General features: G+C 35.5%; 1 protein-coding gene across 2 annotated transcripts in view; it reads left to right on the top strand.

Moving 5' to 3' along the window:
* The window catches only part of ITGA4 (integrin subunit alpha 4), a 108,028-nt gene that overhangs the window by 82,919 nt on the left and 10,306 nt on the right, over positions 1-14,803 (top strand). For both annotated transcript variants that reach the window (XM_074215570.1, XM_074215569.1), the window contains 6 exons: positions 7,463-7,613; positions 9,058-9,153; positions 9,868-9,947; positions 10,316-10,405; positions 12,329-12,419; positions 14,155-14,262. In XM_074215570.1, the coding sequence (XP_074071671.1) occupies positions 7,463-7,613; positions 9,058-9,153; positions 9,868-9,947; positions 10,316-10,405; positions 12,329-12,419; positions 14,155-14,262 (616 nt within the window). The remainder of the gene's footprint in view (positions 1-7,462; positions 7,614-9,057; positions 9,154-9,867; positions 9,948-10,315; positions 10,406-12,328; positions 12,420-14,154; positions 14,263-14,803) is intronic.

Here is a 14,803-nt window from a genome sequence, read left to right as displayed (position 1 = left end):
ACTTCTTTAACCCAGTCAAAAAAAAAAATCAATCTGGTAGGGAAAGACCCTCAGGCTTTCTGACCTAGAGAAACAATTGCTATTTGGATTCACTCTTAGTCAATGGGGACCCGAACAAGGATCAAGTGGTGCTTGATCTGGGGCCTATAGTTGATCATTTGATGCAAGCCAGTGTAAATCTGTAACCCAGATTTTGGGGATCAAAATTTCCCATTCCATTGGGCATAATACCCACAGTTGAGTGTGAGATAGTCTATGTGGGTGAGGAGAGGAGGGAAAAGTAGGGAGGAGAAGAGAGGGGAGAAAGAGAGAAGATGTGTTGCCCAACTGGCCAGCAGGGAGCAGCTCCTCCCGAAGCTTATGAAGGAAGGAAGAAAAATCAGAAAGTGAAGAGGGAAAGCAAAGGACAACCAATGAAAATACATGGAGTCTGGAGACAGTGTTATGTGTGAGGAAAAACAAACAGGTCAATAATAAGTGTAAGGGAATAAAGTAAAAGAAATTTGGTAAGAAAAGAAATAGACATGTTTTTAAATGCCATATAGGAGACTTTATATTTGATCCTTGGGGGAAATAGGAAGCCACTACAGTTATGTGTGTGTGGATATGTGTATGTGCATGTAGTTGTGTGTGTATTTGTGTGTGTACGGTAGGTAGGGTGTAGAGCCCTGCTCAGAAATCATTTGGGAAAATCACTATGGTAGGTGAGTGAAGGATGGATAGAAATGAGGGAAGGACATGAATTAGAAGGCTAGGCAATAGTCTAAATGGAAGAAAAGGGTCTGAACCAGAGAGAAACTGAGTGAGTGAAGAGCATAAAATATAAAAAAAAATTAAAAATGTAAAAGTAAGCACAAGACAACAAACTGGATGGGAGGGGTTGAGAATAAAGAGTTGAGGATGACACTGAGGTTTTGAACCTGGGGAGCTGGGAATATAGAGTTGCCTTTCACAGTAACTAACATTCAGAAGGAGGGAGGGTTTAGTGGAAAATAAAAGTTATGTTTTGAACATGTTGAGTATGAGAAACCAATAAGACATCAAACTTAAAATGCCCAAAAGGCATTTGATAATGTATGACTGAAGGTTGGGAAAGAGATTAAGTTTAAATTATATTAGTTCTGTTGAATCAGCTGCAAAATTATCATTGAACCTGTGGGAGCTGAGGAGATCACCAAATAAGATAATACAGAGAAAAGAAAAGGTTACAGGACAGATCCTGGGTTTGGGATACATCTGTGGTTTAATGAGTGGGACCTGATCTAGCAGAGGTGAGTAGAGCTTAGAGAGGTAGGAGGAGAAGAGGAGGAAGCAATGTCATGAAAAAGTAGAAAGGAGGAGGAATTCTGCATAATCACGAGTCAAAGTTCCTAGAAAATTCAAGAATAATGAAGATTGAGAAAAGATCTTTCCTTTGGCAATTAAGAGATAATTAGTGACTTTAGAGAGAGCAGGTTTCAATTAATGGGGTTAGGAACCAGATTGCCAAGGGAAAAGAGGAAGTGAAAGGCCTAAGGGTAAACAGCTTTTTCAAGGAATTTAGGCAAGGAGGTAAAGGTAGGGAGGGGGGATATATAGGGTCAGAAACAACAGAGATAGTAGGATCCAGTGAGAACTTTTTAAGTGAGACTGTCTTCTCTCAGGGAACTAGGAGAGATAAGAAAGGGGAGCTCTGCTATAAAAGCCCCATGGTTCTTAGGGGATAGTGGCAGGTCACATGGGAGTTGCCAGGTATCTGGAGAACATAGTGACAGGACAAATAATTAGACTCACCACTTTTGGAAATAAAAGATCTAAGAGAGATAAAGGCAAGGGAATACATTACCCTTAGCCTTGTCTTTTTATCTTCCAGTTCCTGGTAGGATCTGGTCAGGACTGGGTAAGATCTAAGTATAAGATAAGATAAGATCTAGAATAGGACTCTCTACAGCTTGAACCTCTCTGCCTTCTGGTTTCCAATGGAATGGGGAAGGAGGCATTGGGGGATTAGAAAGGGGTTTTTGATACAGTCAGCTGAAGCCTTTGACACCTGGTTTGAGGTAGGGGATGGAGTTGATAACCACCCTGACCTTAAGATCTTTCCTTGTAGGTCTACAAAAGAAGCCATTTCAAATAGACCCAAATCACATTCATAAACTCAAGGTGGATTCACATGTCTTTCACAATGAAATGTATTTGTTCGGGTTGCTATCTCTAGTTGTTCAGAAATTAAGAATTTAGATTGGGGAAGCAATATAATACATTTAATCATGGGTTTCCTTCCTTGTTGGGTTTAATTATTCCACCCTGTATTGCTCAATATGTATTTCTTTTTCTGTTCCTCATGCTACTTCTATTCTAAAAAATGCTGTGATATTTAGCTTGGATTTTCTTTTTCTCTGAGTTAATTCTTCTCTTTTTCATAGACCTGGCCTATGTAGCCTTAAGTATCTTGCTTATCACACAAATAATTGTTGGAGTTTATTCCTCAATTACACAGATTGGCAAAATACACTATCTAGTTCCAGTGAAAATGGTTCTATATCCTCAGTGCCTCATATATAATATATACTCTAAGTGTTTGATTGATTGAATAATTTTCAACCCTTCTCTTCCCATTTTGCATCTTTTATCAACATTTTATCTGTTTCATATTCCCAGCTTCTACTAATCATTGGCAAGAACCACAGTTGGGTTTGGAAATTTTTTCCTTTGCTTTGTGTTAGCTCTTTTTTTCCTCCCATCTTTCTTCTAAGTCACTCTATCCTTTAATCATCTTTGGCATTCTTGAATGAAATCCCTCTAATTGCTCCACAAATGAATAGGGTTTTGAAATATAGACTATGAAAATACAAAAATCATAATGCTTTATATCTAAAGAATGAAATATTTTATTGGAACATCTAATCTCTGCATTTATTCTAAATTTAATTAAGCATATTTTACCTTAATAGCCAGACCATATAACTTGAGTTTTAAGTTCTAAGATTTTTTTTAAAATGATAATTCATTTCTCTTGGAATATTTACATAACACAATAAAACCATTTTAGCTTAACACTGCAGAAAAGATAAGCATTATTTTACAAGTTCTTTGGTGATTTCTTTAGCATATCTTTCCACTCTAAATCCCTCAATCTCTGAAATAACTATATGATTATGGATTACTTTGTGATTCTCTGGGAAGGATGATGTAGTATGTCAGTGTTTTAAAAAATGGTCACTGAATACCATGCCAGGATATGGAGTGAGGGGACTGCAGTTCATCTGCAGCCCCCTCACTGCATGTCTTACTATTATAAAAGCAGGAAACATTACAACTTTTTTGTTATTTTTGAGTTTAACTGTGTGCTTCTGGTAGACATCTGATACTGATTTGAGATTTTTCATGGAGGAGATTCTAATTGATTTCTGGAAGAACTCTGACAGAATGCTTTGCATGTTTAGTAAATTATACCACATTTCCTACAAGTACTCCTATCTCTCAAAGGCAGCAGACCCTCTCAATCTCTTCCTCCATGCCATCCCCTAAAAGAGGCTGAAAATTGAAGCCATATGCTCTACACATCCTCTTAAATATAACTCCATGGGCACTAATGGTATTTATTTATGTGCCCCATGGTCATAAACCTGCTTCAGACAAATGTATGAAGGAATCAGAAATAGGTTTGATACTTTTTCAGATATCTGTAAAAATTACTATACTAACTGGAACATAGTAGGTGTCATATGAATGATTATTCTTTTCCAGATTTTATGCCTTACCACTATAATGCCCTATAACTCACTCCATGATTAAGTTGAGCCCTCTTCCTGAACATCTACCTTGTACATGTGATGAACTACATTTAGAAAGTCTTCAACTGTCAAAGAGAGATGGCTGATGCTACGTGACTAAAATTATAAATTCAGCAGCAGGTATTAGTAGGCAAATCAGTATCGCTAGCTAAACAGCAAGCATTCTTTGGGGACTGTGGAGCTCTAAATTCTTTGATGGCAACTCTCTGTGCTAGAAAAGGAAAGAAGGTAGCTTTTTCCTGGTTAGTCTTTGAGGGACAAAGCTGTGGAGGGGACCTCAAAGGCCGTCTAACCCACCCCCTTCATTTTACATATGAGGAAGCTAAGGGTCCAACAAGTGATTTGTCCAATCCCACTAGTGGTTGATGCAGAGCTGGCCATAGACTAGACTCTATTTCCAAAACTTGGTGCTTTTCCACGACAGGATACTTTCCCTGCTTATGATCAGGAGGTAAAAGTGTAGAATGGCCAAAAAAATGACTGTGAAACATGCGTGCAGGAGATAGATCTGACAAAACATAAAAATCCTCCTACTCTGTTTTTCTTTTCTCTTCTTTTGTGATAGCACAGTGAATACAACTTTCCTTCAACAAATGCTCTCCCAATGTCAGTTAACTCATTTACTCCACTTAGCAAGTTTCTTTTCATATGTACTGCTTATTTATGGTCAGAAAAAAGTCCAAGGAAAATATGGTCACATACCTTTTTATTACAACTCAAGCCTTTGAAACCCAAGTCATAGAAAAAAGAATTTACCCAGATAAATGTGTTGTATACCTTGACATAGCAAAGTGTGAAGTATCACCTCACATTACCTTTTGTCTTAGTATCTTGATTAAAAACTATTTAGCTGTGAAGTACTCATCTGTTTTGTCTAGACAGTGCATATTCATTATACAAAAGCTCAGGAAACATTTCTCTCCAAATAAGACTTCTATTTCATTCATTCAGCTCAGAGCAGTTGAAAGATAGGAGGGCAGAAATCCATCTCCCTCTCCTCCCCCCAACCCCCCACCTGAACCCTGTCCTTATTAAGTTATGATTCTGTATGTACACAGAATGTTGCTTTGTTTAAACTTCTAGGATTCTAGTTGGCTTGGTAAATTTCAAGTATGCATTATGCATGTTTTAATGAAGAATGAAATATGATTACCAGGGAGAAGCTCTAGTGCAGCTTTGTCACACTCCCAGATGTGCACCTGGTGCTTTATTGTATCTCCTGGAGTAAGCTAGTGGGCATCTTTGTGATGGCTTCTTGTTAATGAATCAAAGATTCAGGAAGATGTAGAACAAAAAAAAGGATGGAGAGAAGAGTAATTATGGTAATGTGACAAAATAGCTTTAAAAATGTAAAGGAAACCAAGGTTCCAGCTCCTGAAATGTTAACATTGTGTTTTTCTTTAATTTGCTGTTGTCTTGGAACCTCGCTGTTTATGCAGTGCTTTCACCTTCTGCTGTTTGTCTAAGTGCCAACTTCTTTCCCAAAGGTGTTCAGTGACTAATGCTTTGGTTAGCAGCCAGAATATTTTATAAATGTCTATTTCTAGGCAGCTCTTCCACAAGTCTTAATTAAACTTTAATGTCAAATGAAAGTTTACTTTTAGAACCTCTTAGGTTCCTTCATTTGTAACATGATTACATATCAGGAGGGAAAATTGGGAGACTCGGATGCCCCCCACATTTCCTCTGGCCTATTTAACTCAGCTCCTTCACGCAGCAGCTTTAGCTCTGAGAAACAAAGGCTTGCAAATGAGTCAAATTCACAATCCTTTCCCAAGAGTTGGGGCGCTAGCATGCTCTTGTTTAATCTGTTTCTTCCACCTGAAGTGATAAATATAGGCCTTTTTTCAAAACTGGTATTAGTGCTTTACATGATTATTTTTTTCCCTACTAACTCTGAAAGGTAAAGGTAAAGACTTTTCTTCATGTGCTTCCTCACCTGCTCCCTGTTCCCCTCCCCTAAGGATTCAGGAGCTGCCAGTTGAGAATTTTCTGCACTCACAGCTTCAGAGGATGAATTTTTTTCACCCTTTGGAGCTGGAACAGGAGGAATTAAGCAAAAATGAAAATGTATTTTAGAACAAAGCTTGTAGGTTAACTATTTCAGAATAGATTGTATTTAAGTGTAATTTGTGCTTGTATATTTATTCTGCAGCTAATTCTGACCATAATTTAGATTATTCTTTAGGTTGTGGGATTTTTAATATTATAGTAATTAAAATAAATGAAACAATATCATTTGTCATCCTTTTTTAAAATTCTATTTTTAAAATTTATTTTAGGCTAGAATGAAATTAAGCTAAAGTTTAAAGGTTATAGGGCATATGAAAGTGAGTTTTACTATTATTACTATTATTTTAGATTTTTGCAAGGCAAATGGGGTTAAGTGGCTTGCCCAAGGCCACACAGCTAGGTAATTATTAAGTGTCTGAGACCGGATTTGAACCCAGGTACTCCTGAGTCCAGGGCTGTTGCTTTATCCACTGCACCACCCAGCCACCCCGTTTTATTATTTTTTAACTTCTTTATTAGAACTTTATTAGATCTAGGTATTATCATTATTGACATACAGTTGATTTAGTAATATGTATAGGAGTTAAGGAATGTGTGATTGATAGGTAAAATATTTATTAAGTGCTTACAATATAGCAGGCACTGGGCTAAGCACTAGAAACAAATACAAGCAAAAAACTCCATCAAGGATTTTATATTCTAATGCAAGAAGAGAATACATAAAGAGAACAGGAAATGGGGTAATGGAGGGGGGAAAGGTACCCAAATGGTAATTAGATTGCTAAGGACAAAATAGAAAAGTTTCTAGAGTATGGATTGGGGTCCACTGTGAAGTGAATTTGCTCTGAGCATCTGATGAAATGTCGAGGCCAGGGACTCAGTAATCAAAAGAGGATGTGGCAGGGTGGAGTTTTCTTCAGGGTGAGAAGGAAGGAGGGAGGAAAGTCTGTAGAACTGGAGAAAGAGGAGTGAAGATTTACATTTATGCATACATATATACATGTCTATTTGAGGAAAGTAGGGGGCATAGTGAATAGAGTGCTGGGCTAGAAGTTAGCAATATCCAAGTTCAAATTAAATTCATTATAGCTGCATGACTCTGGGCAAGCTGTTCAAACTATGTTAACCTCAGTTTCCTCATCTATAAACTTTGCTGGGCTTTTGTGGGTAGAATGAGAAGATATCTGTGAAGCACTTTATCAATCTTAAAATTCTATATAAATATTAGCTATTTTTATAGCAGAAATTATGGCCACAAGTGCATTTAAAAGTTCTGATTTACCATTTTCTTCATAAGTTATACATATATATATATATATATATATACTTCCTAAAATTATAAGAAATACAGAAATTAAAGGAATGCAGGAATAGTGGAAAGATGAATTGACAGAGTATTAATGTTGCATAGTATTGAGTGGAAAATTTCATTTATCCAATGAAAACTTTTGCTTTGTGACAAATCTATATCAGTTTGAAAATTTAGCTGATGTCAGGATTCTTTACTATAGAGATTTGTGCCTAATATTTGCCTTATTTATGACTTTTCTACTATCAGAATATTTTCTTTAAATTAATTCATATTAATAATTAAGTCAAATACTATTAGCATTAGGAAATAAAATTGTAATTCTCTTAAAAATGAAATCTAACCAATATTCAATTATTTTTAGGCCACATGAAAATAAAAGTTATCTTGCAGTTGGAAGCATGAAGACTTTAATGTTGAATGTTTCATTGTCTAATGCTGGAGATGATGCATATGATACAACTCTACACATTCATCTACCCAAAGGTCTTTACTTCATTAAAATTTTAGATCTGGTAAGGATTGAATTGCAAAGTATATGGATTCTTCTTTAAATTATTACTTTGAGTTTCTTAGTTAAGGTCACAGCATGGCATGTATCTTGTCACCTACTGACTCTTAAGAGTATAATTAATTTTTCCAAGGACTTGGATGAAAATGCAGGTTCATGTTGTAGCTAATCCACATTTGTCAGTACCTGAGCTTGACAGAGCAGAAAAGGCAATTTAATAAGGCCTTAGCAAATTAAACTAAGAGAAAGTTAAAAACAGATAGGGGAAATACACAGGAAGCATAGCAAGAGTTAGAGAAATCTAGATAAATAGGTGATTAGCATCAATGAAGGCTATTTGGAGGAAGCAGATAGATGTCCTCATAGATGGATGAAACTCCCAGATTACCCGCATCTGATAAGGCACAAGCCCAACATGTTGTCTCCAACAGGTGACATAGAATTGTGTTTTGGGGGCAAGAGTCAAGTCCCTTAGAGGTCTGACAAGAACAAGATCTGGCTATCATCTTTTGTTGGGCTACAAGGTGGAATACCAAGACAAGAACATAAACAAAGGACAGCAAGATGTTACTGTTACTGCAACAGCAGTGGTGGCTTTGGCCACAGTGGACAAGACAAGGGTCCCAGGGGTAGTGAAGTGGCACAGTGGATAGGGTACTGGCCTTGGAGTCAGGACCACCTGAATGCAAATCTGGCCTCAGACACTTAATAATTACTTAGTTGTGTGACCTTGGGCAAGTCACTTAGCCCCATTGCCTTAAAAAAATCCAATCCACCCCAAAAGACATGGATCCCAAATGCTATAGCCAAGGTAAAATGACTTATTAAGGTCAGTCACCTGAATCATGGATACACAGATCCCTATCTTTACCCCTTCTGGAACGGTTTCATTTTTCCTAGGGTCCTGGCAAGGATTAAAATATAAGAATAAAGGACTAAGCCTAAAAATAGCTGACCTAAAATATCAAAACAAATGTGACATTAACATCATCTAGACTCCAAATAACCAGAGTTTTAAATCCTCATTATTTTAACTTGATTAAGGGATTAAGGGTCCTAAGCAGATTTTACTGTCTCACAACTACAGCTCAAACAAAATGACCAACAAGGGAGTGGTTCTTTGTAGCCCATTCCATAATTTATAATTAAGATCTGAACCCATAAATGAGTGAAGTATCACACACAATTGGACCACTGTAGTAGAGAGTTGGGATTTTTTTTTTCACGTATGTGAGATGGAGGACAGAAGATTGGGCAATGTCTAGCAAAAAAAAACAAGGCAATTTAAGTTTTTTGTTGTTTTTAAATTAAATTTAAATTTAAATAGTAAATGTCCTCAAGGAAAGATAGACATTTATATAATTACGTACTTTTATAAAGTAATCTTTAAAAAATTTAATAAACTAAATTTTCCCCTTTTATGATTCCTTCCCCTCTCTCAATATTAGGAAGAGAAGCAAATATATTGTGAAGTAACAGACAATTTGGGGGCTGTGAAACTCATCTGCACAGTGGGTCATATATATATGGATCATCTATCAAAGGTAATTTTTTTTTTACTTTTGGCTTTTGAATCCTATATGCAGTATAGGAATAAAAACAATGAAATTACAATATTTTGGAATGAAAACTATTTATCTGATCAGATTCTTATGGATTAAAAAACTGAGAATTCAGTGAGCCTTTACTGCATGCGTGGGTTGTGACAGATTTAATAAAAACACTCCTCCTTTACTGTGTGTGTGTGTGTGTGTATGTGTTTTCCTGAAGATAGTAAAATGTTTGGGCTTTGACAGATGGGATTTTGAAAATACTTCAGTAGTTGCTTTTTTACCCCCACACACACCACATACTTTATTTACTGTTGTTGAACTACAGGATTCATGTTTTTTTCCAAGCTCCTAGGATGTCTCTTATCTTCTAAGGCTGATATTCCACAGAGCTCTCTTGTTTTTATTCTAAGTGTAGATCTTGCTTCTGAATGTTTTATCACATGCAAAATTCTGTGACCTTAAAGTTGCAATCAGACATAACATTAATATGTGTCACACAAAGTTATTAAAACAACAAAAAAGACGGTTTTATGCTCCACATAAATGATTAAATTAAATGAATGAGAAAAAAGAAAATTTTCATTTAGATGAGAAAACCTTGTTCAATACATTTAATGTTTTTCCTTCTGCACATTTTCCCTCCACCCTATCCCCAACTATTGGCATTTGGACAATTGTTTACTCAGTCTTCTGTGTTTTTTATAGGAAGATGTTAGTTTTCTCCTGGATGCAAGCTCACTTAGCAAAGCTGAAGATGACCTCCTCATTGTAGTTAATGCTACCTGGTAAATTTTATTTGACAATCATACTTGTGCATAGTGAAAAGTATCTGCAACATTCTAGACCTAGGGTTGGGACACAAAGATGTAGGGGATTATGACACTTGTACATTATGAGTCAGTAAGAGAATATTCTTAATTATAAAGTCTATCAATTAACTGAATGAACAAGAATATCAGAGAATAATTATTTAAATAACAAGAACAAATTCTTGTCAGTTCTTTCATAAAGATTTCTTTTTGCCACAACTGCAATTAATAACAAAAAGTGTTAAAGAACCACAAGATAGATGTAGTAAATAATTACTTCTCTCTAGAGAAAATATGTTGTGCTTGAAGAATTCTAACAGAGTATTTTATATTTGATTCTCTAGTGAAAATGAATGGGATGCAGTCAGTCTATTGGATAATAATATGACTTTAATGATACCACTGAAGTATGAGATTACATTAAATGTTCATGGGTAAGTCAATAATGAACCATCACTTTAGTCTGAAAGCTAATCCTTTGTCAACTCTCCTACCTATATTTTGAGATTAGCAATCACTAGTTCATTTTTCTCCCTGACACACTCCCTTTACTTACCTGCCAATTTCAGTTCAGTACATATGTACTACTGCAGTGAATTCCTCATAGTACCCATCTAGAAGTAATTAGTACTACTAGGAATCCCAACAGCCTCCTATCAGAGAATTTAGTCTACCACCACACAATAGGATGAAACATGGCCAGTCTTCTTTGTTTTCTTCTCCTTACTTTTAGTAGAAAGGTTAATTCATCATTGGATGTGAATAGTATAGGAAGATTCTAAGAAAAACTCTATGCTGGGTGTTCCTCTTCCATCCTCTGAATCCACTGGTTTTATGGACAAGATACAGGAACCAAATTCCAAGATTTCAGTATATTTTTAAAATCATAGTTGATTATCCTGGGAATTGGTAAATTTATATTTAAAATTTTTATTTTAGTATAACTTATGTACTTAGCAATCCTATGCATTTTTTGCATTGAATAGCACTATTCTGAGATGGGGTACATAGATTTGACTGACTGCCAAAGAAGAGCAAAAAAAATGCCTTTTTTTTGTCTTGAATATTGTTTGCTTAAAAACAAGGAAAAAATATGGAATCAGAATTTTTGTTTACCCAGGTTTTGAATGGTGATGAAGTGGTTCAGTGAATGTTACTTCAGGTTTTCAGTTCCATTTGTGTATATGGGTTTTAAAATTATAAAACCTACTAAAATATAATCATTACATAAATTTAGAGCAAATAAATTATGGACACAGCTTTTCCCTTTTTATCTAAATCATTACACAAAGTTTTCTGTACAGTATGGGAGTGGAGTATAGTTTTATATATTCAAATGTCAACATCTTAAATTGATGCCTACTCTTCAGGTCAGTGCAAGAACCATTCAGTTCTGAGCTCTAGTGATTTTAGGAAGATAGAGAAGTAGCAAAAGTTTTATTAGTACATTGCCAAGAAAGCAAGAGTTGACTGTAAAATTTGCCAAGCACTCTGGACTTGAATAACTCGAGTTGATTTTTTTTCTAAAAGTGATTCTATTCTGTTTATATGAATGAAAGAATTAAATCATATTTATGAAGCACATGCCATGATAAACACTAGAACTTTGGACAGAAAAGTAGAGCTCATTCATTCTCTCAGAAGTTCTCCAGTAATTGGAGGCATGAAACATAAGAAAGTTCAGTTGCAACACAAATGTCTCACCAAAAGGAATAGAGTCAATCTTTCCAAACATATCCAAACCATGTGAGAAGTGAAACAACCAAGCTAAGTTTGGGGTAGCTTATCTAGGAGAGGTGTTAATGATAAAAAAGGGACAGAGTCTTTGTGTAGTCCTGCAGTTTGGATGGTTAGTTCCTATGGTCCCCAAATCTAGATGGCAAAGGAGGGTTTGATGGAGATTTAAAAAAAAAAGGAAGGGTACCCCCAGTTGCAGTTGCCTGGCCTGCCTAGATCAGTTATGGATTGATTAGATATCAGCATATAGAGTGTTCCCACAGAATCAACAATGATTATTGATGTCAGAAAGTTTTTAAGAAATAGGGAGTAAAGGTTAGGTAAAGGTTAGATGAGGCTTAGCATTTACAGGAATCTCATTAAGGCAAAATATAACTGGGTACATTGGGGGAAGGGGGGTACTGTGTAATTTTTTTCAGAGAGGTTCTTTTGTCATAATTTTCTCAAAGATCATAGGTGTGAAGTTAATTATGCTCAATGTTTTAGGAAGAAGGGAATCTGTATACATTACTTAACTCCTCCAAGAATATTGGATTCTTAGAGGGAAGACAATTTTGATATGACAGGAAAATAATGATTTGATAATTTTTGTTTGTTTCTTTTTAAATTATTTTAATCAGGTTTGTAACACCAGCTTCATTTATTTATGGACCAAGCGAGGAAAATGATCCTGAAGCTTGTATGATGGAGAAAATCAATTTTACTTTCCATGTAAGAGAAAGTAGTTTTGTAAAATTATATTTTTAAATTTTTTTACTTAATAGCATAGAAAGAGGAGGAAATAAGCAGCAACTCAGGGGTCACTTGGTTGTTGAGGGGATGCTGCTAAAGAAAAGTAAATGGGGGCCAAGCCTTATAGTTGAGTCCAGAGTAAAAATGGTGGTGGTGGAATGGGGTGAGGTTAGCAAAAGAAAAACAAGAATGGGCCAAAAAACTGAGTTTTGATTTTTATCAAATAATAATAGTTTTACATAGCACTTGAAGGTTTGCAAAGTGTTTTATACAGATCCATCTTTTATCCTCATAGAGCCTCACAGAGGAGTAAAAGTTACTGATGATATGATTTTCTCTTTACAAGTAATGAAACTGGCACTCATGGAGGCTAAAGTACTTGTTCATGGACACACAATAGATAAATGTTAGAGAAACTCACCCAACACTCTGCCTGTGAACTAACTCTCAAATAAAGCAGTGATTTTTAACCTTTGGCAACTTTATCCAAATATTTTTCAAAACATCACATAAAGAATATCAAATTTTACAGATTAGAAAGGAGACATGCATTTATTAGAGGAGCTTGATTTTTCTTGGATCATTAGTATGTTAGCCAGTCTATAGATATTATTTACTCATTCATTTATTGATGGATCATATCATTTCTAGCATGTGTCTTAGTGTCCAAACCCCATATTACTGGTTGGTTGGTCCAAAAACTAAAAGACTGAAAACAAGAAATTCTCAAATTGAGACTGAAGAAATACTACAAAGACACCAGTGTATAATGATAGCTAATCACTTATATCTTGAATAACAGCTACTCTTTTTCCGCCAAGCATATTAATGTTGAGGGTATCTCTTTAGTATGGAACTGCTGAAAATGTTAAAAGCATTATTTAACAGAGTGATTGAAAAATAAACTGTTGGCAGGTTCCCTTGCTGAGTCTTCCTCTTGGCTGCAGGTGCATGGTAAATGGAGACTGCTAAAGTCTAAAGCTGAAGAGGGAAGGATTAGGATTTAGGCATAGAGAGAAAAGGAGAAAGGAGCTTCAATAAAATAAGCATTTACTGAACACCTCCTATAAGCCCTGAATTATGTTTCAGGTGCTGGAGATACAAAGACAAAAATGACAGTAATCTCTACTTTCAGGGAGCTTACATTCTGCTGAGTTGAAACTATTGCATAAAATATGGTGTTATCTACATATGGAGAGTTTGCACGCATGTGCAATGAAACGGAAGTGGCTATAAGTGAATTAGAGAAAGTTGCATGCTCTAGTGGAAAGAGCCTTGAATTCAAAGGCCCTGAGTTTGAGTCCTGTCTCTTTTTTTTATTGGGGGTGGAAGGAAAGAAGCAATAAAGGTTAAGTGACTTGCCTAGGGTCACACAGGAATAGAGCAGATTTGAATGCAGGTTCTCTTGCCTCTTGTGTTTTATCCACTACACCACTCAGCTGCCCTTCTGCCTCCTCTTTTAATAGCTTTGTGACTGACAGCCTCTCTGAACCCATCCATTCTGTCATCCATAAAATAGAGATGACAGTACTCACTCTATTTAGTTCATAAAATTATGAAGATCCAATAAGATAATATATGTAAAGCACTTTCTAAACTTTAAAGTGCTGCATAAAAGCCAGTTATGGTATGAATTAAAAAAACTTTTTATGTGGGAACTTAAAATATTTCTAACATTGGAAAACTAATTCCTCTCTTTTCACTGCTTCACCAGGTTATGAATGCTGGACCTAGCTTGGCTCCTAATGTGAGTGTGGAGATCATGGTACCTAATGCATTTACCCCATACCACAGCAAACTCTTCAACATTTTGGATGTCCAGGTATTATCTTTTTCCTGCTAAACATTTTTATGTATCTTAAAAGCTAAAAATAAAGTTCAGCCTTTAACAGGCACCAAGCTATCTTTAAAGTTATTTTTGCTTTTCTCTTTTTCATTAAACTATGATAACTTAGTACAGGTGTAACTGAAGTGATCTTTTTCTTCAAGCATTTCCTGAGTTCCAAGTAAATATTTTTCTTCAAGGGTTGTTATATTATAACTCATTAGTGATAGTGAGATTATTTTGTCATCCTTTCTTTGGTGTTCACAAATAACAAAAAATGTATTTAGGAATAGTTTTGAATTACTTCTTCCAAATGTGTTTTTTTTTGTTTTTGGTCACTGGGGTGACAAAATTTTCTAGAGAACTTGAACTCCAACCTATCCAGAGAAACAACATATGATATCTACTTAATATACATCTTCTATTTAATTCATGATAAGAACTACACAAAATGAAATTTTACTTTTCTGGTTTCAAGTTAAACAAGTGACAAATTATTACTGCAGAGCTTTGTTAGTAATACTTTAGTTCCATATTT

Source organism: Macrotis lagotis, chromosome 1, assembly GCF_037893015.1.
Source record: "Macrotis lagotis isolate mMagLag1 chromosome 1, bilby.v1.9.chrom.fasta, whole genome shotgun sequence".
In the NCBI taxonomy this organism is placed as follows: Eukaryota; Metazoa; Chordata; class Mammalia; order Peramelemorphia; family Peramelidae; genus Macrotis; species Macrotis lagotis.
The sequence above is the reverse complement of the archived record's forward strand: the minus strand, read 5'-3'. Positions and strand labels throughout refer to the sequence as shown.